General features: G+C 41.2%; 1 protein-coding gene across 1 annotated transcript in view; it reads left to right on the top strand.

Annotated features, from left to right (window-relative positions):
* The window catches only part of RTTN (rotatin), a 163,796-nt gene that overhangs the window by 11,024 nt on the left and 129,311 nt on the right, over positions 1-23,461 (top strand). The window contains exons 5-9 of the mRNA XM_075270736.1: positions 2,707-2,796; positions 3,680-3,779; positions 11,808-11,922; positions 13,133-13,283; positions 13,993-14,152. Of these exons, the coding sequence (XP_075126837.1) occupies positions 2,707-2,796; positions 3,680-3,779; positions 11,808-11,922; positions 13,133-13,283; positions 13,993-14,152 (616 nt within the window). The remainder of the gene's footprint in view (positions 1-2,706; positions 2,797-3,679; positions 3,780-11,807; positions 11,923-13,132; positions 13,284-13,992; positions 14,153-23,461) is intronic.

Genomic DNA, 23,461 nt, shown 5'->3' with positions numbered 1-23,461 from the left:
TTTTAACATTTTAGTGAATAACAGCAAAATATTTCTTGTCTTCTTGGTCAGTGTTTTTGAGAGTACAAGTACATTGCAGTGATAAAAAGCATACTTTTGTAATATATGTTACTGTTGTAGAATTGGAGAAATGCAACTTTGAAGTCTTATGCAAGTGAAGCAATTGGCGCACTGGGGATGGACCTTCAGCACCCTGGAGCACTGCCCTTGCCACTCAGATCCCTACCATCTCCTCTCTGCATTACCCAATACAATGGGGGAGATATTCCAACATCCATCCTACTTGTACAGCAAGAGCAGTGCTCCCATGGTTATAGGACTGTCCCCAGTGTAATTGCCTCATTTGCAGTTGTTTTTGCCCAAATCTACAAAAGTAGGTAAGCAAAGTGTGTTGTTTATTTCTGTAATACCTGCTCTGTATCACTGCGTCCATATAAGTTTGGGGGAAGTGGTAGATTCCTTTTTAAAGGCTATAGACCCCTTTTGAAAGCATGCTTTTTATTATCGACATTTACATTGTCAATTGTCATTGACATTGAGAGACTCTTTTCCTATAGCTCTTTCATTAAAATATTTCTGGTGTTTTATACTCGGCAGTGTGCATGTTTTCCCATACCTTGCAGGCTGCTATGGCTCATCCTCAGTAAAACCCATCAGAAGCTTCCTAACAGCTCATTTTGCAGCTCTTATCTCTGCTCTCCTTATCATTCACAACATTTTATTGAAATATATACATTTTTCGCAGCATTTCCTTTTTGATATAATTGTTTTTACCTTCCTTGGCCAATCCGCACTTTTTTACATATACACACGTGGACAAAGTTGTTGGTACCCCTCATTTTAAAGGGATTCTACCACTATAACACATTTTTTTCTAGTTAACACGTCGGAATAGCCTTTAGAAAGGCTATTCGTCTCCTACCTTTGGAAGTGCTCTCCGCCTCGCCGTTCGTTCAAAATACCGGTTTGTACCGGTATGCTAATTAGTTCTCTCGCAGCGATGGGGGCGTCCCCCATCACAGGAGCAGCGATGGGGGCGTCCCCATACAGCTCAAAAACCGACCGCAGCGCCGCCTCTATGGTCTTGGGTATCCTCCCCTTCCTTCTTCAGCGTTCTGTCGGACACCTGCGCAGTACGCTCTGTTCGGCGAAGATTGCCGAACGTATTGCGCATGCGCGAAATTGCGGTGGCCGCACTATGGCTGGGACCGCAATTTCGCGCATGCGCAGTACGTTCGGCAATCTTCGCCAAACAGAGCGTACTGCGCAGGCGTCCGACAGAACGCTGAAGAAGGAAGGGGAGGATACCCAGGACCATAGAGGCGGCGCTGCGGTCGGTTTTTGAGCTGCAATGGGGACGCCCCCATCGCTGCGAGAGAACTAATTAGCATACCGGTACAAACCGGTATTTTGAACGAACGGCGAGGCGTTGAGCACTTCCAAAGGTAGAAGACGAATAGCCTTTCTAAAGGCTATTCCGACGTGTTAACTAGAAAAAAATGTGTTTTAGTGGTAGAATCCCTTTAATGAAAGAAAAGCCCACAATGGTCACAGAAATAACTTGAATCTGACAAACTGGAATTTGCCAAACTACATGTTGACAAGCCCCAAAGCTTCTGGAAGAATGTCCTATGGACAGATGAGACGAAAATCAAACTTTTTGACAAGGCATATCAGCTCTATGGTCACAGATGGGAAAAAAGAAGCAAACCTTGAAAAAGAACACTGTCCCTACTGTGAAACATGGAGGAAGCTCTGTTATGTTCTAAGGCTGCTTTGCTGCATCTGCAACAGGGTGTCTTGAATCTGTGCAGGGTACAATGAAATCTCAAGACTATCAAGGGATTCTAAAGAGAAATGTGCTGCCCAGTGTCAGAAAGCTTGGTCTCAGTCACAGGCTATGGGTCTTGCAACACGACAATGACCCAAAACACACAGCTAAGAACACCCAAGAATGGCTAAGAGGAAAACATTGAACTATTCTGAAGTGGCCTTCTATGAGCCTTGACCTAAATCCTATTGAGCATCTTTGGAAGGAGCTGAAACATGCCGTCTGGAAAAGGCATCCTTCAAACCCAAGACAACTGGAGCAGTTTGCTCATGAGGAGTGGGCCAAAATACCTGCGGAGAGGAGCAGAAGTCTCACTGACAGTTACAGGAATATGATTGCAGTGATTGCCTCAAAAGGTTGTTACAAGAACCATCATTTCTGTCCATTTCTGTTTCATGAGTTTTAGTTTTTAAAAAAAATCTGTTAAAGCGAAAAACAATGTCTGACTTTCATTTGTTCACTTTCATAGAATTTTAATTTATTATTATTTTTGTCAGATTCAAGTTACTTCTGTGACCATTGTGGGTTTTTCTTTCATTAAACGAGGGGTACCAACAATTTTGTCCACATGTGTACTATGTATATGTTTAGTACATGGAGGGAAGGGCTGATATTAGTTACTGATGAAATTTGATTATATTTCTTGCTTCCATAGATATAATGGTAATTTTAGCTGTTTGGAATAGAATACGTTCTGTACATATTGTAACCATTATAGATCTCCTTAAGTATTACCTCTAGCAATTTGACTTGGATTTTGCCTAGTGGAATGTCTGCTAAAAATATATACACTACAAAATACAATCTCAGGCTAAAAGCCTGTGCCAGGGGACTGGATGTACTGTTGCAGTCACAATTGTACTTTCTGTCTTTAGCTGTACAGCAAAAGGAAGATGTATCTGTTGGATATTTTCAGCAAGACACTTTAAGGCTTCAACCCACAGAAATTTCTCAAGAAAGCAGAGGTATGGATTATGAGGCATTCTCATAATATTATATCGTTTTTTCATTTGAACCAAGATGAACTGGCGGTAGTTGTCTCTGTGTGCTCTTTATGTAATGAGATAACCAGAATGTTATATGTAACAACATGAGAAAACTGAGCCCTCCTTTCCTGCATGCTTAGCAGCGGTGGCATATGGTCACTTCTACAAATAGAAAGTGGTTTATAAAGAATTAAACTTAACTTATTACTTTAATATCTAAGGCTGACAATTCCTGGTCTTGCCATGTTTTTATGTTACGGGACGGGGACCTTTCACATTACATTTTTAACATCTGTTCAGTGGTATCCATTCATTGGATGCCAAAGCTTTTGTTTAAAAATGAATTAAATCAGATACAGATGACCATCCACTGACATAGCCAATGTAGAGGGGGAAAAACATCCTTTCTGTCATATTTTTTTGGGGAGGGGGTCATATATAATTGTATATTGTGCTCTGTAATTTTAAAAAAAAATTATTTATTATTTTCTTTCATTTTATTTTCTTCTTTTTTTAGAAGTCAGTTTATATACTATGGGATTCAGGTTTATATGACGTTTTCCTTTTTTGTAGGCAGTCTAACATTAAACATTTGTCTGTATCACAACCGAAAGACCTTGCACTATAGTATTTCATTATAATGGAAGGGAAATGATCTGTCCACATTCCTATGTACAGTATAAGAATAAGAAATACTGGATTTCGGATTACATCTGTAATGTCCAAAATCTGTTTCCAAAATGATTTTTTTTTTTTTTTTGACACATTGTCTAAGATAGCAGAATTGAAGTCTGGTAGCCATTATATCATTTATCATTTTCCCATCAGTGAAATAAACACTTTGTATCTTCTGTATATCCAGTAATAGAACATCACGGTAAAACAACATGTTTGAAGTTCTCTACATTTCCCTGGTTGACACTAAATACAACAGACAAGCATGTGCTCTCTTCAAATGAATCGTAAGTAATTTTTTAATTTTTTTTCTTTGTGAAGGTCATGCTTGACTAGGAATACGTGTTATTCACGATAATAGAAGGTTTTTGCTTTGATATTATAGGTATTCTCAGGATAAACGTTCTTATATTACAAAGAAAGGGAATATGTTTTATTTAAACTACTAGTTGAATTACCTGGCTTTGCACGGGTCTATTTAGTTGGCTTGTGTGTGATTGATTAAAACCTTTTGTTTACTAGTGATATGAAAGCAATATCTTATAAAATGGCTGGTTGTTATAGAAATCCAGTTTAAAACAAAAATGCCTTGGTTGTTATGGAAGCCTGCTTTAAAACTGTGTGTATATCAGTGAGACTAAGAATTAAGGCACTGCAGCCTTGCAGCACTGGAGTCCTTGGTTCAAATCCTGCCAAGGACAACATCTGCAAGGAGTTTGTATGTTCTCCCTGTGTTTGTGTTGGTTTCCTCTGGGTACTCCGGTTTCCTCCCACACACCAAAGACATATTGATAGGGAATGTAGATTGTGAGCTCCTTATGTGACAGTGACTGACAATATCTGTAAAGCGCTTCGGAATATGATGGCGCTATATAAGTAAGCATAATAATAATAAGGATCTGCAAGCGTCTTCTGACAAATATGGGTAATCTGATGTGATATGGAGGAAGGCCCTACATGTTGAAGCCAGTGGTGCTATATTTGTCTTTGCGAATATGTTGCTGAGTTGTTAAACAAATATGGTGTAATATAGGAATGACCATTGTAAAAATGTGTTTTTCAATGACGCTAAGAATAATGGACCTGAAAGCCTTTATTGGCTTGTATGAGTCCTGGGATGTGCCCTTGATGTGGAACTCTGGTGCTGTGGTGGAGTCTACAGTCATGGCCAAAAGTTTTGAGAATGATACAAATATAAATTTTTACAAAGTCTACTGCTTCAGTTTTCTAATGGCAATTTGCATATACTCCAGAATGTTATAAAGAGTGATCAGCTTAACAGCAATTACTTGCCTAGAAAATGAACTTTATCCCCCAAAACACATTTCAACATCATTGCAGCCCTGCCTTAAAAGGACCAGCTAACATCGTTTCAGTGATTGCTCCATTAACACAGGTGTGGGTGTTGATGAGGACAGGGCTGGACATCTATCTGTCATGATTAAGTAAGAATGACACCACTGGACACTTTAACAGGAGGCTGGTGCTTGGCATCATTGTTTCTCTTCTGTTAACCATGGTTATCTCTAAAGAAACACGTGAAGTCATCATTGCACTGCACAAAAATGGCCTAACAGGGAAGAGTATCGCAGCTAGCAGGTGGTGCTGCCTCAGCTTTGAGAGTGCTAACTGTGCGGAATAGAGCGTAGAGCCCGCCAGCCATCAGAGCTAAAACACGTGGAGCCTCGGCATTTTGGGGTGCTGCATTGGCCATGTAGAGGCTTACTATACTTCTCTTATGTACAACCCTAACCCACCTGGTTGGACATGGACACAGCGGGTGGTGTCTTACAGTACTAACTCAGGAGGTAGCGCCACATACTGGATCCAAAGCATACCAGGCAGCACCTTATTTTACCCACTCCATCCTAGCATTTACCATAGTGCTATACTTATGGGAATATGTAGAGAACAGTAGGTCCCAGTATATACTTTTTTTGCCATTGTTCCCAAACCTTTCTGACCTGTCACCATACTCCCCTTGTCAAATAGAGCTATGATCATTTATATGTGCTAAAATAATGTTAAGACTCCCATCTGTAGAATGCAACAGCAAATATCCTTGGCATGTACCAAATGACCTTGCCATGAAACCAGATGCAGGACATCATCCGTGATCTTTGTCATTTCATATACCGAGTGGCAGAGACATCAGCCTGGGAGAGCCCATCACAGGGTAATTCGTGAATGCCAGATCACAGCAAAAGTGAGAGTGGCCTTTTTAAAGGGTGTGTCCTATAGAAACGGGCACAGTTACTTATAGTTAGACCCCATATAATAACATTAGACCTTAGATTTTTATAGATTAAAATAAAGATCCAATTGCGCCATTTTAATTAACGTCATTTAGTGATCACGTTAAGTTTTTTTTGGCAATTCTGAATATGCCTACATTAATATGTTTTGTAACATATTCATTTAATACAATGTATTACTAAAATGGGTTTAGTGTAATTTACTTTACTTTGTTAAACACACAGGCTCTATTAGTTTTAGTTGTATTTTCTCATACAAAGCTTTCCAACTATATGGTATATAGAGAATTATATCTCTATGTCAGTACATTGTATGCTTAGAAAATATATTTTTAAGCATACAATTGTACTAGCATTAAACTATTTCTTTATATTACCAATCCACTATATACAGTCATGGCCAAAAGTTTTGAGAATGACACAAATATTATTTTTTACAAAGTCTACTGCTTCAGTTGTTCTAATGGCAATTTGCATATACTCCAGAATGTTATAAAGAGTGATCAGCTTAACAACAATTACTTTCAAAGTCAATATTTGCCTAGAAAATGAACTTTATCCGCCAAAACACATTTCAACATCATTGCAGCCCTGCCTTAAAAAGACCAGATTACATTGTTTCAGTGATTGCTCCATTAACACAGGTGTGGGTGTTGATGAGGACAAGGCTGGAGATCAGTCTGTCATGATTAAGTAAGAATGACACCACTGGACACTTTAAAAGGAGGCTGGTGCTTGGCATCGTTGTTTCTCTTCTGTTAACCATGGTTATTTCTAAAGAAACACGTGCAGTCATCATTGCACTGCACAAAAATAGCCTAACAGGGAAGAGTATCGCAGCTAGAAAGATTGCACCTCAGTCAACAATCTATCACATCATCAAGAACTTCAAGGAGAGAGGTTCCATTGTTGGCAAAAAGGCTCCAGGGCGCCCAAGAAAGACCAGCAAGCGCCAGGACCGTCTCTTAAAAGTGTTTCAGCTGAGGGATCGGGCTACCAGCAGTGCAGAGCTTGCTCAGGAATGGCAGCAGGCAGGTGTGAGTGCATCTGCACGCACTGTGAGGCGGAGACTCTTGGAGCAAGGCCTGGTCTCAAGGAGGGCAGCAAAGAAGCCACTTCTCTCCAGAAAAAACATCAGGGACAGACTGATATTCTGCAAAAGGTACAGGCAGTGGACTGCTGAGGACTGGGGTAAAGTCATTTTCTCTGATGAATCCCCCTTTCGATTGTTTGGGACATCTGGAAAACAGCTTATTCGGAGAAGACGAGGTGAGCGCTACCACCAGTCTTGTCTCATGCCAACTGTAAAGGATCCTGAAACCATTCATGTGTGAGGTTGCTTCTCAGCCAAGGGAATCGGCTCTCTCACAGTCTTGCCTAAAAACACAGCCATGAATAAAGAATGGTACCAGAATGTCCTCCAAGATCAACTTCTCCCAATCGTCCAAGAGCAGTTTGGCGATCAACAATGCCTTTTCCAGCATGATGGAGCACCTTGCCATAAAGCAAAGGTGATAAATAAATGGCTCAGGGAACAAAACATAGAGATTTTGGGTCCATGGCCTGGAAACTCCCCAGATCTTAATCCCATTGAGAACTTGTGGTCAATCAGCAAGAGACGGGTGGACAAACAAAAACCTACACATTCTGACAAAATGCAAGCATTGATTGTGCAAGAATGGACTGCTATCAGTCAGGATTTGGTCCAGAAGTTGATTGAGAGCATGCCAGGGAGAATTGCAGAGGTCCTGAAGAAGAAGGGTCAACACTGCAAATATTGACTTGCTGCATTAACTCATTCTGTCAATATAAGCTTTTGTTACTCATAATATGATTGCAATTATATTTCTGTATGTGATAAAAACATCTGACAAACACACATAAAAACCAGAGGGCAGCAGATCATGTGAAAATATAATATTTGTGTCATTCTCAAAACTTTTGGCCATGACTGTAGGAAACAGTATAATACGATGTAGGAAGCTTGGTGTAAGAAAAAAACCTGCTTTAAAAGCTGATAGAGCCTGTGGCTCAGTTAGTAGAGTGACCGGGTGAGGGAACCTGGAAATCGGGGGAGACTCCTGTGATCCTGTGTGAATTGACATGTGTACAAGCAGTAATTCTGAAACAACCAGTTGCTCAGTATCCTACGTGTGGGCAGGATTGTTAAGGCTGGCCTTACAAAACAAGGTAAGTCAGATATGATGGTGGGATAGTTTGTGTGCAGATTGACAAATGATCGACTAAATTCAGATGATTATGTCATACACTTATATTTTGGCCAACCTTTGGTGAGAAATATCTAAGACGACGTATCCGGTTTTTTTTGTCAGAAGTCTGCAGTCAGCCATTGTGTATAGCTGTTTGCGGTAATTTTTTTTAAACAACGGTCAGCTACTATTAGTCATTGGGACTGTTTTTTATGTTTATTTGACCATCTTCACTCCTGGAAATTCTGCACACATGGTTAAGTCAAGAGAAGAGGGTATAAATATGTAGATAATTACGGGACTCTTTTATCTTTAGTCATTTCCACTGTCGTAGCTTTATTATAGGTGACATGCTGCTTACCATCGCTAAGTATTGATGAGAGTTGTGGTTTTCCCCTATAATCAGAAGACACCACATAATTTTATAGCATTTTACATTTACAACCTCTCCTTATTATTTCCAAGGTAAGGTGCTGTTTTGTAGATTTATTGCCGTTGCAGATAAACTGCAGACACAAGAATTGCTCAGAGATTTCACAATTGGCGCAGTACACATGCATATATTTCCTCAAGTCCCCTGAGCCAAACAAATGGGCAAAAGATATGTAGTTATCAGGCAAGTGATACAAGGCATAAATACTCAGAATATAGAAGCTTTGTTCCAGTCCGCTGAGAATTTAGTGCTGTTCATAAACCTTTATTCCCAGGCCTGTTTTTGTTTAGCCTTGCTATGTGGTGACATTTGAGTCTGCATCATGTAAAAAAGCAAAGTCAGTGGAGGTTTGAAGTGCAGTTTAATTTCTCTTCTGCTCAAGTCACTGATGTCCTCGCAGTCTGCTCATATGATGGAAATCTTTGTCGCCGTATGCTTTTGAAATTGCAGATTTATAAGTGATGCGTATAGGACCAGAGTACTATGTAAGGGCCTTGAGTATCATTACGTAGTGTTTACCTATACCGGTTACTTTATATACTTGTTTAATAACCGATTCCAATATTCAGGTTAGTCCTGTATCTCACATTTTTTTCGTTAAGTGAAGATGTTCGTTCCACTTGAAGAACATATGTCTGCTTGATACGTCGTCTCCTAAAGTACAGACACAGTTGTAAGTGCTTTCTAATTGCTCAGCCACTTCATCTGTCATTTGCATCTCAAAATTCATGTTCAAAGGCAAGTGCACATGAATAATTCTTGGTTTAGAATTACACGGGGCGAAAAATAAATCCATGGTCAACATACTGAGTTCTCTAAAATACACCTCCCCCCCTCCCTCCCTGTTCAGGAACATCAAAATTTGTACCTATTAAATTACTAAATAATTTTTTTTCTTTTTTTTGCTACAGTATGTCAAAAATGCAAAGCCAGTTTTAGTTTTTATATTTAACTACTGTAAGCATTTTTGAGAATATGTCTACATTTCCAGATAAGTGTTTAGTATTATATAGCATGCTGTGAAAATGAAGGCTCGATGGCGTGTTTGTAAGAATGTAGGCCAAATAAAATGACTGTAATTTTAGCTATTACACTTTGTACAGTACTCTATGAAGCGCCGAAGGAATCACTAGAACAAGATTGTTACTCTGCAGCCCTTTAGTTCTATGGGTCTCATGAAAAATTGTCAGTCTCATAACTTTCTAATTTGAGAAATCAAAAGGAGTAAATAACTCTGGTTACATATTTTTGATTTCCATTAGCTATGTTTTTGGAATATTTATCCTAGCCCTTTTTCATTTCTAGACATGTTTTGCAATTCAGTTACTCGAAAAGGAAGGTTTTACAAAACTAGGACTAAAGGGAACTTGTCAGGGCAATTTGATATGCTAAAACACCCACAGGTCCCAGGACCGGGGGGTTTAGTGTTCCAAATAGCCATGTTGTAACACAATCTGTGGCTGTTGTCAAAACAAAAAAGGCTTCATAGTCTCCTATTGGCTGCACGCCCTGCGCCGGTGCAGGTCATCTGTCGTCACTGAAGAACAGTTCAGATTCAGACTCATCTCTAGGTAAGTATAAAGCATTTTTTATTTTTCTTTCTTGATTGTCAGTGAATATGGCCATAAATGGGGGAACTTGCCTATAGACTTGGACTAATAAGAAACCCAGTCATGATTTCCTTATTGTGGCTAGGTTATTAGGTACAGACATGCATGAGAAGATAACCCTTCCACGTTTAAGAAATCATAGCTGGGTTTCTGACAAGTTCCAGATCTTAGAAAATTCCTACATTCATGATCGTATCCCTTGGCAACTGATCAAGATGAAAGATTGTTACCACTCAGGGCGGGTTCACACGGAGTATTTTGGCACGTAATGTGGCACGTAGACGGCTCGGGAGCTTTTGCGGGCCGTATACGCTCCCATTGTTTTCAATGGGAGCCGGTACCGTATACGCGGCGCTATTTTGTGGCCGTGATTTTGCGGCGACTGCAAAATAGCGCCGCGTATACGGTACCAGCTCCCATTGAAAACAATGGGAGCGTATACGGCCCGCAAAAGCTCCCGCACCGTCTACGTGCCACATTGCGTGCCAAAATACTTCGTGTGAACCCGGCCGAAGATGGTTATAGAAAATATTTAAAACTCTGCAACATTTCTAATTATATTTGATAAAAAATGTTTCTTTTCTTTGGCTACAAAATTATATATGGTTATGCACAAGGGAATATCCCATTAAAGGGGCTCTATCACTGGGAAAAGTCATTTTTATCTAAACACATGCTTGCATAGGCTTTAGAAATGCTACTTCACACTTACCTTTTGTATGTAGATTGCCTCAGTGGTGTCTGAATAAGTCCGTTTTTATTCATATGCTAATGAGCCTCCAGCCAGCTCAGGAAGTTCCCAGCAGCCTCCTCTCTCCCATTATCTTCTATGTGTGAAGAAGCAAACAGGAAGCGAGTCATCATCATCATCATCAGCAGCAGCAGTCTCCCATAGAAAACAATAGGAAAGGTGTGCACGATCTATCGTGCACCAGTCTAATTAGCATATGAATAAAAACTTACTTATTCAGAAACCACTGAGGCAATCTACATACTAAAGGTAGGTGTGAAATAGACTTTCTAAAGGCTATGCAAAGGTGTGATTAGTTAAAAATGACTTTTCCTAGTGATAGAGCCCTTTTAATGTTTCAGGGAATATCCCTTTAAGGGCGGGTTTATATCTGCTCCCAGTCTCCAGTTTAGCCAATCCGGCCAGTTTCTGTCTTCTGCCCCACGAAACTGGACAGATGACAGAAACCCTGCGGTCAGTTTTCAAACCCATTCACTTGACTGGGTTTGTAAAGGTGACCACCCATGTGCGTCTTCTGCCTGTTCCCGGGGAAACTGTTTTTTTTTAACCGAATACATGGTTTCCCTACGGACAGGAAGAAGACGCACATGGGCGGTCACTTTGCAAAGCCATTCAAGTGAATGGGTTTGAAAAGTGACCGCAGGGTTTCCATCAACTGTCCAGTTTCGTGGGGCAGAAGACAGAAAACGGTTGGATTGGCTAAACCGGAGACCAGGTGCAGATGTGAACCCGCCCTAAGAGCTGGAGGGGTAAACTCTACACAACAGAACACATAATAATAAGTGGCCAAAATATGTGGAACTGAGTGAGAGATATTTTTAAAGGCTAGAAAGCCTTTTTAAGCTTCAGGCTGTATTACCGAGAGATTTTTTTTTTTATATATATTTTACGTGTCCCCTTCCATTTTCTGTGAGGTATATTGTTATAATAGAGAACTGGTATGGATTCACATCATTACAGTTTTTGCCTGAGGCATAATGTGTGTTTTGTATGACACTTACAACCATAAATACAACAAGTAATGTTTAACCATTGACACTGTTAACTTATTTGTAGCTCACTGAGAAGTAAAGACCATGGTTTAATCTGGAGAAGTTGTCATCTACTCCAAGATGTTGTAATGGAGGATTTTCCATCAGAAATCTTTCTTCAGAGACCAAAGATTGTGAAGGTTAGCCGACAACTTTTAATGTTTATGTTGTTTTTCTTGCCTTATGTTGTTTTTCTTGCCTTTTACCTGGTAGGCACCTCTTTGTGACCTACCCCCATCTTTGCCACCACTAAGTTTATGGTTTCAATGAATCTAAAATAAAAAGCAAATCAATTATCCATCTTCCGCTTGATTACATTCCAGAGGTTTTCAATGGGGTTGAGGTCTGGAGATTGGGCTGGCCATGACAGGGTCTTGATGTGACGCTCCTTCATCCACACATTGATTGACCTAGCTGTGTTGCATGTCGCATTGTCCTGCCGGAAAAAACAGTCCTTGGAGTTGGGGAACATTGCCTGAGCAGAAGGAAGCAAGTGTTTTTCCTGGATAACCTTGTATGCGGCATGATTCATACGTTCTTCACAAAGATTAACCTTGCCCATTCCAGCCTTGATGAAGCATCCCCAGATCATCACCAAATTTCACAGTGGGTGCAAGACATTGTGGCTTGTACACCTCTCCAGGTCTCCATCTAATCATTAGATGACCTGGTGTTGGACAAAGCTGAAAATTAGACTCAGAGAAGATTACCTTACTCCAGTCCTCTATGGTCCAATCCTTATGGTCTTTAGCAAACTTCAGCCTGGCTCTCCTTTGCTTCTCATTGATGAAAGGCTTCCTTCTGCTCAGGCAACATTTCCCAACTCCGATGGCTGGTTTTTCCAGCAGGACATTGCGCCATACCACACAACTAGGTCAGTTAATGTGACGATTTCTCATTTGCTGCAAATAAATACAAAATGTTTTGCTTTGAATTTCGGAGCCATGTTGTCAGTAGTTTATATAATAAAACAACAATGTACATTTTACTCAAAAATATACCAATGAAGAGGAAAATCAGAGAAACTGAAAATTTTGCAGTGGTCTCTTAATTTTTTTCCAGAGCTGTGTATATTATCCTCTATCTTATGGTTAGTGAATAAATAATTTTCATAGCATTGACCAATAAGGAGGAGGCAAGGCACTTCACTCCTCCTGTGTGTCAAGACTAAGAGCACACCGGGTAACAAGTAAACTTATCACTCTTCTGACATTGCTGTTTGCAATTAGTAGTATACCTAAACTTTTAAGTTGTTTTTTATAGTTTTTTATGCTTATATGAGGAACTAAAAATTTTGATTTCTTATCAATTAACTATTGTATTAATAACTGCTAAAAATTACACCTGTAGAGCCTTTTGTCTTTGCTGAGTCTTGCATTTGAAAAAGATGGGCAGCAGCATTTGGCATATCAGTCGGCTTCCTGTTTACATCGCTTGTGCACCCTGCTAAGAAGTCGCCTGAACTTTCATAGAGATCCTGGCTTCTTGAGTACTAAACAAGGTAAATCTAACCTAGCAGTCATACTTCTTCATTCACTTTCTTTTTTTTTTTTTAGTCTTGTATTAAAGTGGTTTTCCCATCATTGTAACATATATGCTGTTTTAGGCAAGTTGAAGATATCAGAGAGGATTCCCTGCCCTGGACTCTCTTTGTAAATCAGAGCAGATGGCGATTAATATTAACCAAGTCTTGCTCTGCTGAATGTGAGCCATCCATGTGTTTCATTAAATGGCCAGTACGGCTTCCATGTAATATTATACGTCTATTTTCTTGCTATCCATGGCTTCTATTGTTGACTGGGTTAAGCTGTAAACCTTCAGACATAACCCTGGCAGTGACATCATACATGACATGCCTAGCCTGAGGAAGGGCACTCTTCCCCAAAACGTTGCATAAGGGCAACTTCTGTATTGAACTATGTATATCTGAATCTATTACTATATAGGCAAACTGTATTATTTCCTATATTTTTTTTACTTGACTTATTTTTTTTTTATATTGTGTTTTTGTATTTTACCTTCCAAAGCCTATAGACATTACTGTTAACGTTGATAAATTTCCCTTCTTTTTCCTATTCTTCCTAAAAATGGCAATAAAAACTAATGAAACATAAATACAGTTTTGTTAGGAGTCCTTTAGTGGATTCAATGTTCATTATTTGTAAAGAAAAGTCTTGAATAATTATTTCTTTGCATTCAATATTTTGTAGATGTCATTTCCCAGAATTCCTCTGTGTCATACCATACTCCAGCAGCTCGGAATTCACAGGATACTTCTCCTGAAATTGAACATCTCCGACCTTCTGTTGTGGGACGTGCTAACCAGAGGCTCAGTGGAGATGGTCAGGATTGGGATGCTACATCCTCCAGGCAAGTTATACTATGTGCTTTTCATTCCTCTCCCATACCTAGATGCAGATCTGCTTTATATATTCCCTTTACTTTTAAAGGGTACCTGAATGTTCATGAAAGTTCAAAATATCTGCAGGGTCTTGCTGGGAAATCTGTTCTCTGGCTGCGTAATCCTATCTGTTTTTGTACTGCTAATGACTCCATTATGGCTGCAGCACATTTTATATTTTTCCCCTAAGGTTGTATTACATTTTTTTCCAGATTTATACAATGAGACAAGTTATCTGAAAAGTAAATAACCATTTACCATGGGGTAGGCTGCAGCTCTTTGCATGCTAGATACTGTTTTTTGGGGGGTTTTTTGCACGACCATTGTGACTTGTGTAGCCAAAGCCCTTCTGTAGTATCTCTTGTACATATCATGCAACTGATTCTTGTTTGTCCTTCAATAGTACTGCCAACATCTCACACACCATTTTTATCATGCACATTATGGTGTATTCTATTTGATAAATGTTCAAAATATAAATATGTATTTTACAAGGAAAATTGGTTATTTCTGCATACCATTAACTGTGACTATGGTCAGGTAATATACCTTCTTGCTCAATGTTATTACATACAGTCATGGCTGCAAGTGTTGGAACCCCTGAAATTTCTCCAGAAAATGAAGTGTTTCCCCCAAAAAACTATTGCAATTACACATTTTGTTTATATACATATTTATTTCCTTTGTATGTATTGGAATACCTCCAAAAAAACTGAGGAAAAAAAATCCAAAAATTATATAATTATACGCAAAACTCCAAAAATGGGCCGGACAAAATTACTGGCACCCTCAACTTAATATTTGGTTGCACACCCTTTAGAAAAAATATCTGAAATGAATTGCTTCCTATAACCATCAACAAGCTTCTTACACCTCTCAACTGGAATTTTGGACCACTTTTTTTTTTTTTTTTCGCACACTGCCCCAGGTGTCTCATATTTGAATGATGCCTTCTCCCAACAACAATTTTAAGATCTCTACAGGTGTTCAATGGGATTTAGATCCAGTCTCATTGCTGGCCACTTTAGAATTCTTCACCGATTTGTGCCCATTTCTGGGTTCGTTTTGAAGTATGTTTGGGGTAATTGTCTTGCTGGAAGACCAATGACCCAATGACAAACACAGTTTTCTGAAACTGGGCCCTACATTGTGACCAAAAATCCTAATCTTCAGATTTCACGATGCGTTACACATTCAAGGCACCCTGCCCCCAAAACATCCACCATTTTAGATGGATGGTACTCATTCTGTTTTCGGTAAAGAGCAGATTGATGTGCATTACCAAGAAGCTCTGTCTTGTGGACAAATGAGACCAGGATATTTTCCCAGAAGGATTTTGTCTTGGGTACATTTTGGCAAACTTCAGTCTAGCTTTTTTATGTTTCTGCGTCAGCAGTGGGGTCTTCCTGGGTCTCCTTCCATAGCATTTCATTCAAATGTTGATGGATGGGTAGTTTGCATTGACACTGATGTACCCTGAGCCTACATGACAATCTCTAATTCTTTGGAATGTGACTGTGGCTGCTTATCCACTATTCAGACTCTCTTGCATTGCAACCTTTCATCAATTTTTCTCTTCTGCCCGTGACCAGGGAGATTAGTTACAGTGCCATGGGTTGTAAACTTCTTGATTATGTTGTCCACTGTGGACAAAGGAACATAAAGATCTCTGAAGATGGACTTGTCACTTTAAGATTGTTGATATTTTTGTTCTCAAATCCTGATACAGTTCTCTTAGTGTGGTACTCATAGACACACAATGCAAAGATTGAGTCAACTTTATCTAGTTTCAGGTGTGATTTTTATATTGCCACAGGTGTGTTTGAAGGAGCACTACATGCCTGAAACAAAGTTATTTCCCCCACAACTTTGAAAAGGTTCCAACAATTTTTTCCTGTATATTTTTGGAGTTTTGTGTGAAATTCTGTTCAATTTGCCTTTTTTTTCAGTTATTTTGTCTTGTTCCAATATTAAAAAGAGGAAAAACGTGTATAACAAAACATGTAATTGCAGTAATTTTCTGGGAGAAATACTTCATTTTCTGGAAAAATTTCAGTGGTGCCAACACTTACGGCCATGACTTTATATTCCTGTATGTTCAATGAAATTGATACCATGTTGTTGTACTATGAAGAGACATCACTATACAGTGTAGCTGATAGGACCATGGTGCATCACCTGGATCAGCAGAGCATGTAGCGGTTTATAGAGCAATATCTTGTCAATTTCGTTTTCCATGCATTTTAACTGGTATTCTTTATAACTTCATTTTGTCTAAAATATGAACCAAAGAGCAATCTGTTATCGAAACTCTTGGCTCACACCTGTTTTTTGGACCTCAACCTGCCCAAAAAACTGTTTCATAATGTCAATAAAAAGGACATTTAATGTATGGGAACCTGCTGTCAACAGGCATACCAAAAGCACTACTCGTACAATACAAAGTGCAGAAGTTATAGACTTCAGAGGACAGAACAGTGTGCTACGTATACATGCCTAGCATTTTAACAATAAAAGTGTTGTATCATCCGCAGAATATTAATGTTTTTTCTCATGGCTTCAGAACAATAAATAAGCAGCGGTAGAAGTGTCATGGAATATTTCCAAGTGTTTTCACAGGAAAGAAGGAAATTGATGTTATATTGATAAAGACGATGCTTGATAGGCGAAAAAATCACCCCATCGGATAAATGTTTTTTCATGTTTTACTTGTAGGCCATTTTTTTGGCACAATTTAAAGAGGACCTCTCACCACCTCCTCCAGCTGCATCTCTCTGCATACTTTAACAAGGTTTTTCCTATGAAAAACTTTTATGGCGTATCAACAGGATATGTCATAAATGGCTAATAGATGTGGATCCCAGAGGTGGGGGTTAAGACAAATGAAAACTCTCATTGTCGGTCCCCTACTGTGCCTTGCAGACTGTCTTTAATGGTTTGGCTTTAATGTCTGAGCTGCGCTGTTTCCATAACTCTCATAAAAGTGAATTGGAATTAATGTAAACCACCTAGCTCACTATCCTGTGCTGTTTATGTATCTCCCATTGAATTCTATGTAAAACAAAAGGGGAGAGACACCGAGCGCTCAAAGTGTAGTATTTATACAGAACTTGACATAAGATGATTATAGAAAAGCGTAAAACCAGTTGGCCTCTCACCTGTAGAATCCCGTTTTGGATCCAGGGGAGAGTGGCAGCAGAACCAGCAAAACACCGGATTTCCGGAGAAAATGAATTATGGAAAGATACAGGTCCGCGCTCACTGGTAGATTTCTCAAGTGCAAAAAAGCTGAGTACGCCAGGGGAGATGCATCCCCCTGGCGTACTCAGCTTTTTTGCACTTGAGAAAGGACCAGTGGTCCGAAACGCGTCGTGCTTGTTCTTATTCTGTATCAATAAATTCTTTATGATTCATCTCAAATACTCGACCATTCATTCACCGTCCAAATCTACCAGTGAGCGCGGACCTGTATCTTTCCATAATCCATTGAATTCTATAGGAGTTATGGAAACAGAGTAGCTCCGAGATCTATGCTGTTTCCTGATGATTGAGGATAGTCTGGATTTCACCATCAACAAGGTCACAGTAAAGTAGAGCTAAGAATGGAACATGGGGGTTCATTTTAGAGATTGATGTGGTGGGACTCGCATCTATCAGACACTTACGGCATATTCTCTGATTTCAGCACAATTGGAATTTTTTCTCTACCCCGCCGATCCCCAGCAACCAGTTAGCTAGTAGTAACTAATTTCTCTCTCTAGACACATGGGTGGTCTTAGGCTAGAGGATACAGGCAGGCACCACCAACCTGACAGTAGAGAGCCCAGTCAGCCTTGTGCCTAGCCAGCTAATCTGGTACAGAAACTAGTAATAACACTGTTTGCTCAGGACTACTGGAGGCTAAAGAAGAAATTCCAATTGAGCCAGAATCAGTGGTCCAGCACCTATTAAATGTTGCAAAAATGTGAGGACCTGGTGAAAGGTAGGTCCTCTATTTAAAGGGGAGGCCCAACATTGTAGAAACACCTTTTATATTGCAGTTTTTGTTGTGTTTTTTTTTTTTAAGCCAAAGCCAAGAATGGCTACAAAATGAATAGGAAACATCTAGGAAGTTCTTATATTTCTTCCTTGTGCTCAGTCCACTCCTGGCATTGGATCAAAAAACCTCAACAAAATCTGCAACAAAAAAAGCTGCGTTTCTGCAACGTAAGGCCTCAACCTAAACCACAGTTCTGCTGCAGTTAGTTTACTTGATCTCTCCCCAATATTTTCACATAGTGTTGTTCTGTGAAATTACTGAAAAGAAATCCCCCCACCCCCACCTTTCAAGAAAAAAAAAATTGATTTTGTGTATCAGTGATCTTTTATATCTGGGCTAGACAAGCAACCAGGTAGATTAGTCTATGAACCATTTTTAGTAGCTAGACATAAATGGATAGATTGATTACAGCCCAAAATGTGGGGGCCAGCAACTCGTTTTAAAACTTTTTAGCTCTTTTTGTGTAATCTATAAAGAGGTTTTTGGGACAAACATTGGGACCCTGTATTAGCACCGACGTCACTGGTACCCATTATATCAGCCCTAAAGCCGGTGACTGACTGTAGCAGTCACCTAAGCCAATTGATTTCCAGCCCAGCCGGAATAGAACAGAGGAACGGGGTTAGGTGAGAATCACTTCTTTTTTTTTTTATTTTAGTCCCCTTTCCTCCCACCCATTTTATTCTGCAGCCCCTCTTGCAAACTGGAAACCACTTTAGGTTTAGTGCTTCATTAAAATGTACCTTTAGTAACTTAAAGAAGGAATTGCAAGCGGCCTGTGTGTAGATAAAATTTTTTCTCTAATGAAGTCCTGTGATAACAGCAGCCTTGGCACTGATTCATAAAATGAGCTTAAGGGGGATTGTAGAGGTATGGAAAGGCAAAAGTATTTATTTTTTTTTCAACTGTTTTTATTGAGTTTTTAAACATGTATAACAATACAAACAAAGATAAAGACAAATAAAGGCCAAGAACAGGAGGGGAAGGCTGAACTGCCAGACCCCAAGGAAAGTAAAACAAAAAATGACATACAACTCAGCATCAAAATAATAGAAAGGGGGGACAACAGACGGACAGAAACAGAAGGGGGGGGGGGGGATAGGGGAAGAAGGTCCAGATCAGAGGCTACGTGACGCACAGTGAGCATCCCAGGGAGACTAGATAAGTTGGAAATTGTCCAGGGTGTTATTAAGGATAGCAGTGAGGAACTTGAGACTCCTCACATCTTTGATATGTGTCAAGAGATCAATACCTGGGGGGGGTTCCCGCTCCTCCATTGCCTGGCAATGAGGGTTTTTGCGGGCGTACAGAGATACAGGAAGAGTCTGGAAGTCTTGCTACATAGGTGCCTAGGAGGGAGGTTCAATAAATACAGGAGAGGATCTAAAGGGACCCCCTGCACGAAAAGAGTGTCTGTCAGGGCTTTCACCTCCCCCCAGAAACCCAGGACAAGAGGACAAGACCAAAAAATATGAAATAATGTACCCACCGCAGCGTTGCAACGCCAGCACCTCGACGGAATTGTAGGGTTCAAAGCATGAAGAAGGGCTGGGGTATAGTACCAGTGCATCAAGAGTTTATATTGTGTTTCCCAAAAAGTAATACACTGGGATGACTTTTGGGCACGAAACCAGACAATCTGCCACTGTTCCTGAGAAATGAGGATACCTAACGCCTCCTCCATCGGCCATATAACGATGCCGAATAAGAGAACCAGTCGTCCGAGAGACAAGAAGCTGGTACACAGAGGATATGAGGCCCCTCGTGGAAGTGCCAGCACAGCAAATATTTTCAAATGACGTAGTAAGAGAAACTCTAGTGGAGCTATGGAGAGAGCAGACAAAATGAACTACTTGAGAGTAATGAAGCCACTCAGCCTGAGGGAGACCCAAGTTAGCCACTAAATAGTCAAAGGGCCTGAGCTCTAACGTCACGAGGTCAGTCATATCAGCAATCCAGAAGAGGCCTGCTTTGGACCACACTCGAACCATAGTGAGAGAAAGACTTGTCGGGAAGGAGTGGGTTGTACAGAACAGATACCATGGAGGAACGCGGGGACGCCAGAGAAAATTTAGCATTACCCGTAGACCATATAGAGCAAATAAAGCGGATGGGGCCTAGTAAGTAGGGGGAGGGGGGAGTGGGAGGAGAGCCAGCCTATAGGAATGCATTGGGTTGCATGGGAGCCAGCCAAAGCTTTTCTATCTCCACCCACCTAGTGTATGCCGGGGCAGAGGCCCAAAATGGGATACAGCATAGATGAGTTGCCCAGTAATAGTGTAGAAGGTCTGGGACAGCCAAGCCCCCAGACCCCCTCCCGGACAACATAACCGACCTAGGGATACGGTGGCCTCTGGCCTGCTATATGAACCTAAAGATAGCTTTCTGTAAAACTCAAAGGACACTTCGCGGGATCGCAACGGGGAGCGTCTCGAAGTAGTTATAATAGTTTTGGGAGAAGGGTCAATTAAACCGCGACGATCCTCACCAGTAGGGAGATCGGCAGGGGCTGCCATTTGTCTAAGTGAGCCCGTAAGTCGCGAAACAGCCGTGGTAATTCGCCAAGTAAAGCGTATGATAGGAGGGAGAAATCTGAATCCCTAGATAATGGATGAAAGACGTTCGCCACTGAAAGTCAAAATTAGAATGAAGAAGCGTAAGGTCATCATGCAGCATGTTGAGAGGGAGCGCCTCGGTTTTCGAAGGGTTCACCTTATACCCCGAAAGGTCGCCATACGTCGTCAGAAGACGCAAAAGATTGGGAAGAGTAGTGTGAAGCGAGGAGAGCGTAACGAGAACATCGTCAGCGAAAAGAGAAACTTCAAATTCTCTGTCCCAAATCTGTATTCCTTTGACATCAAGATCGCAGCGGATCTTGGCTGCCAAGGGCTCTATGCACAGGGCAAAGATTAAAGGGGAAAGGGGACACCCCGTGCGAGTGCCATTCTGAATGGAGAAAGAGGGGGAGGAGACATGGAGAAGGCTGATCGCTGCCGAGCGATGGGAATAGAGGGCCCGGATCGCCACCAAAAAAGGCCCCGAGAACTCGAAGGCCATCATGGTTTCCTGCATAAATGACCAATTAAGGTAGTCAAAGGCCTTTTCGGCGTCTAAGCTCAAGAGGAATGCCTGGATAGAGTGATGGTTGGCTACCTCTACCAAGTCCACGGCTCTCCTAGTATTGTCGCAACCTTGACGACAGGTTATGAAGTTGACCTGGTCTTTGAGGAAGCCAAGCATTAGGTCTGTTCGCCAGGAGCTTGGTGAAGAGATTTAAGTCAGTGTTTAATAAGGCTATCGGGCGATAGCACAGTGTTGGGGTTTTTTGCCTGGTTTAGGGATCAGTGTAAGGAGGGAGCCAGACATCGAGGGAGGGATCGGAGAGCCCGAAAGAAAGGAATTGAGATAACTAGAGAGCTCGTTCTGAAAGGCTTTATAGTAGTTATAAGTAAATCCGTCCGGACCTGGGGATTTACCGTTGGGGAGGTCCTTCAGAGCATCCGCCAACTCCTCAGGGGTAATAGGAGAATTCAGGGAAGCTAAAGAGGAGGAGGAAAGGTGAGGGAGGTGGCAATCCGCAAGGTAGTCAGCTAATCTAGAGGGACCGTCCGCCAGAGCCAGGGTCTTCGGAAGGTGCAAGTTATACAGCTTAGAATAGTAGGACTGGTAGGCCAGAGCGACTGCATCCGGTGATGCTGAAGGACACCTGCGGAATCATACACCGAGTGGGGGTGGAAGAGGACCGCTGATCTCTGAGGGTCTTGGCCAAAAGTGTGTGGGGTTTATTACCCTGTTCAAAATAGCGCTGGCATGAGTAAAGAAGAAGGCGTTGCACATGGCGGTTCTCCAGAGAGCGGAGATCCACCCTGGCAAGAACTAGGCGGCGGAGGACCCCCAGAGATGGACGGGTTGCTAGGAAAGCCTCCAGGGAAGAGATCCGAGCACGAAGAAGACGCTCCTGGGCCTGTCTATCTTTCTTAAGCTTAGACGCTAGCTCGATACAATGGCCACTCACCACAGCCTTGTGGGCTTCCCAGAGCACCGCGAGAGAGTCCACTGAGCCTAGGTTGTCACGGAAATAATCAGTTAAATGGGAACGCAAGACTTCTAGTGAAGTGGGGGACTTAAGCAGAGATTCGATAAGATGCCAGTGACAGCGACGTACTGCCCGCGAGACAGGGGAAAGGGTGATGACTACTGGAGCATGATCGGACCACGAGAGGGTGCCAATATCGGTATCAGTGAGCTAGTGGAGAGCTGGGGCATTTCCAAAGAAATAGTCAATATGCGTGTGTGTGTTGTGGGGATGAGAGAAAAAAGTATAGGAACGGGCCATGGGATTGTCCACCCGCCAGAGGTCATAGAGGGAATGAGAGCGGATTAGCTGGCGGAATTCTCGAGCCAAGAGGGCCTGTTGACGGGGGGCTGGGGTTGGAGGGACAGAGAGGCGATCCACCCGTTCCAAAAAGAGCATATTGAAGTCGCCGCCGACCAGCCAAGTCGCCGAGGGAAGAGAACGTAGGCAAGAGAGGACCGACGCAGGAAGGAAATCTGACCAGAGTTGGGGGCATAGAGGTTACATAGGCAAAAGTAATTTGAGCTGGTACGTTTTAACAGTGACATGGCTGCAATTCAAGTGTGTCAGTAACATAGCAGATGAATGTGAAGAACTACGTATTGAATCAGCAGAAGGGAGAGGTCTGTGTCACAGTCACACGTGGCTGGATATTGAAGGCAAAATCTCCACGAAGGGACTGCACATGAGGTTCTAAGAGCACTTTGAAGTTTTTCTTTTACACTTGCTGTACTCTTTAAGCTTCTGTTTGATTTTAGGTTCATAGCAGAAACATATTAGTTTCATTTTAGTAAATTAAATATTAATGTATCTTTTAAAGTGATGATCTTTAAAGCAGATCTGTCTTCTCCCCTGACAGGTATGTGTCAGTAAATATGTGCATTCCCCTTTGTAAGAACAATTCGGGATCAACTTTTCTTCTAATTCTGTTATAACTCTAGAATATTAATGAATCTAGTAAGAGTTGGGCATTACCAGTTGGAGGCGTCCATACACAGTCTGATACTGTCAGCATTAGTTCGATAGTATCGGACAAGGCCAACTGATAACACTCATTGTAATGGTAACAACTTTTGGAGAATATTGCATAACACTGAGTTCTAAGACGATATGCTTCAGAATTGGTGTTTAATAAAGAATGCAAGTATTTAGGCACATGTCAGG

Source organism: Leptodactylus fuscus, chromosome 4 (genome assembly GCF_031893055.1).
Source record: "Leptodactylus fuscus isolate aLepFus1 chromosome 4, aLepFus1.hap2, whole genome shotgun sequence".
NCBI classification, from domain to species: Eukaryota; Metazoa; Chordata; class Amphibia; order Anura; family Leptodactylidae; genus Leptodactylus; species Leptodactylus fuscus.
The sequence above is the reverse complement of the archived record's forward strand: the minus strand, read 5'-3'. Positions and strand labels throughout refer to the sequence as shown.